The 3,562-nt window shown below is 44.1% G+C and overlaps 1 protein-coding gene across 2 annotated transcripts in view; it reads right to left on the minus strand.

The window, feature by feature from the left end:
* Positions 1-1,045: 1,045 nt before the first annotated feature.
* The window catches only part of UBE2H (ubiquitin conjugating enzyme E2 H), a 29,312-nt gene continuing 26,795 nt past the window's right edge, over positions 1,046-3,562 (minus strand). For both annotated transcript variants that reach the window (XM_042835440.1, XM_042835441.1), the window contains exon 7: positions 1,046-2,922. In XM_042835440.1, coding sequence (XP_042691374.1) covers positions 2,798-2,922 — 125 coding nt within the window. In that variant the 3' untranslated portion in view covers positions 1,046-2,797. The remainder of the gene's footprint in view (positions 2,923-3,562) is intronic.

Here is a 3,562-nt window from a genome sequence, read left to right on the forward strand (position 1 = left end):
TGACAGCCAAAAGGGAAATCGATGGGAGCAGAAGGCAAAGCCTGTTTCCAATTCAGCACCAAGGTTTGGTTTGGGGGAGCTCATCTGAGAGCAGGGAGATGGGGGTCGGGGTAGGGCTGGCTGATGCTCCCATCAGTGCAAGAGAGCATGAGGCAATGACAACGCTGTTTTATGAATGCTGATAATGAAAAAAAGAAAAAAAACAACCACCCTCAAGATGAAAAAAAAGCTACCGTGCTGTAATAAGGCTCCACCTTTTCCAGTCTACACACGTGGTTTTATTTACAAGCTATTGGATGGGGTGGAGGGAGGTTTCTTTCAGGAGGCAGACTTGGAAAAAGAGGTGAAAAACGACACAGGAGAAGATGGGGAGGAAAGAAGAGCGGTGCCAGGAGCCCCAGGCAGGGTCAGGGCTGCACCAAGCACGGGTTTTTTGGGGAACCTCTGTGAAACCAGTGCTCTGTGAAGCAAACTGAGGGGAGAGCGTGCGAGCGGGATGCATCGAAACAAAGGTGGGAGGGACGGAGCGATGGGGCTAACCTGCAAAAAGAAACGGGGTGAGGTAATTAGAACACTGTTTTTATACAATATTGAAAAAATACAAATTTTTATTGTGTTTTTCTTTTTTTTTTGATTTTTTTTTTGATTTTTTTTTTGTTTTTTGTTTTCTTCTTTTAAATCTGATATCACCACCCAGCACTGACTCTACTCCTAAGTAGCACCTACAGTAAAGGTTATAGCACAAGCAAACTGCTACGTCAGCAGGTAAGCAAGGTAAACAGTGCCAGCAAATGTGGCCCCTCCCACCCCAAATAATGAGAAAACAGCGTGCTAGATAAGAGTTAAGTACACCATTACATGTTAAATAGTTAATATTACCCTTCCAACAAGCCACAAATGCTAGATAGAGAACTTCAGCACAGTCACTAGCCACAGCCCTACGTTACTGATTAAAAGAAAAGAAGAGGGTGGGGGGCAAGGGGAAAAAAAGGAAAAAAAAAAAACAAAACCCTTTGCTTCATGCCCGTAATCAGCATAAATGAAATTCTTTGTATATTTTTTATTAAGGAAAATCATGCTAAAGCAAAATGGTACTTTATGAGTTCTTTTTCTTCAAAACGAATCGATTGTGCTTTATGTGAATTAGAAATAGGATTGTAACCCTTCCAACCCCGCTGACTCGGAACTCGGTGGCGCTCCTAAAGGAAAACACGGCTGGGAAAAGCCAAACGCACCGACCCGACGTTCAGAACTCTGCTCAGAGCAGCACGGGCTGCATCAGTTCCCATGCATCGTCCCATAGGCTGCGCCACACATCAAAATATCTCACCCAAACCCCTCCGAAATCCCCCCCCAAAATACAGCAGGTCACGTTCAGGTTTAATATCCATCTCCACTCCGATCTCCAACGCACGATTATCCAAATTCAAGTATACCAGCATCCCAGGTAGACATTTGCTCCGTTCCTTAGCATCAAAACAAACAAACACAAATCTCAGCTTGCGGAAAAACACCCGAAGAAATCAAATATTTCATTTGTCAAAGAAAAAAAAAAGTATATATATATATATCAGGAAAAAAAAAAAAAAAAGAAGAGCAGATTCACTTGCTTCCTCAATTGGTGCTTTTAGGCTTTTTTTTTTTTTATTATTATTATTCATCTCATTTTTTTTTTTTTTTTTTTCTCCTAGATCACATTCTTTGTTAACTTTAAGAAATTTTAATCCTGTTGTACACACACAAGCAGATGGCTACCAAGCTGGTGCAGAAGGGGAGAAAAAGGAAAATAAAATGGGTGCCGATGGATTCGTGGACCGCAGCCAACGGGGCCGATCTCCGCGGATCCCAAGCTCTCAGCACGGCTCATCCATCTGCTCAGAGCCCCCCCAGGAGATGGAGGTGCTGGCGAGGTGTTCAAGCATCCTTCAAGCAAGAGAAAAAAGCGAAACTTGGAGCCACGAAGGGCAGCAGTTTCAAAAAGGATGACGAAGGAAGAGTTGGGCTACGCACGTGCTCCAGCTAAACCAAAGAGCATTGTTTGTGTTTCATTCCTCCCGGCGAGGGAACAGCTCGTAATCCAGACCGAAAGAATAACATCCAGATGAAGGCTCCCAAAAGTCCCAAAAGCGGATGGATGGAGCAGTGGTTGTCAGTCCCTACGGTTCAGAAGGGCAGGCAGGAGTCCACATAGAAAAAACGGACTGAAAATCCCAGTCTAAACTTCAAGGCTCTGAGGAGCTCCATGCATCGGTGCTGGTTCTGTCGAACGTTTTAAATGTGACTCCGCATCCAAAACCATCGGCGAGGTTGACCTGAAGGAGCACCTTCCATCCCACTGTCTGATCTGTGTAGTTCATAGCACATCCCCTCAGACTGATCTGAAGAGAAAACGCTGTTCCATGTGAGCATCCAAGGTGGTGTTCTTTGGAAACATCGATCGGAAAGCAAACCTCTTTGCTAACTCCCTACCTACCAGGGCAGCTGTTTGAGCTGACAGTTCAGTAGCACACAAGTTTGACTTGGCCAAATGGAATCTGAATGCATGCATTTGGGCTGCATATTGCTACCAAAATGGAATGTGGGAATATGCTATGCACCTCGGGTTGAGAAATGACCAAGAAAAAAAAAAATCAAGATCTAAAGGGTGATATATATATATATATATATATCAATGCTATTATTCATAAAAACCTTGTTTAGTAATAAAAAAAATTGCTTTGTTTAAATATGAATATTATAGTCTGCTTCTCATGGTTAGGAAATTAGAGTCTCTCTGAAAAGCAGGTTGCCTCTTCTACTACAACTCCATATCCTGAGCCTCGTCTTCCGAGAAGTCGGACATGGAGCTCTCAGACGAGCTGTCCCCGGTGCCTTCTTCCTGCTCTTTTAGTGCTTCTTCTGTTGCATATTTCTGAATGTATTCTGTGTGTGACAGAAAAGAAAAAATGCATAAGCAGCACGTATTCAGCAGTTAGAGGATGGCTTCAGACCGATCGGACAACACCGTGTTTGGTCAGTCTCCAAGTACAGCAGTAATGGTAGGATAATCGACAGCAGTGCAGACAGAGCACTGATCCCAGGGTTACCACGTTCCTCTGGTTCAAAGCAGCACTGCCCAGCAGTGAGGTGTGAAAATGCTCAGCAGTGAGTGTGAAAACACACGCCATCTCTGTGCTACTACATCACACTCATAGCTGGAAATAACCTAAATCCTCCCTTGGATGGTTTAGCTCACGTTCTACTTACTGCTAAAACGGGAGATTCCGTGTTCATCTGGAGAACAAGTTTGAATGCCATCCAGCCACCACCACTATTCTGTAAGTTGTGGATGCCTTGCCAATTGAACCATTCCACGACTGTGATGCTTAAGGTTCCTCCCAATCCAACCCATTCCGTGAGCTTTAAGGACCGTTCCAATATAGACCACCCTATGGCCTTTTGATCTTTAAGGACCCTTCCAACCCAACCTATCCTATGGCCTTTTGATCTTTAAGGACTCTTCCAACCTAACCTATCCTATGGCCTTTTGATCTTTAAGGACCCTTCCAACCCAACCTACCCT

The sequence above is a fragment of the Centrocercus urophasianus genome, unplaced genomic scaffold (genome assembly GCF_019232065.1).
Source record: "Centrocercus urophasianus isolate 14NV4802_14NV808 unplaced genomic scaffold, USGS_Curo_1.0 seq_524, whole genome shotgun sequence".
NCBI lineage: Eukaryota > Metazoa > Chordata > Aves > Galliformes > Phasianidae > Centrocercus > Centrocercus urophasianus.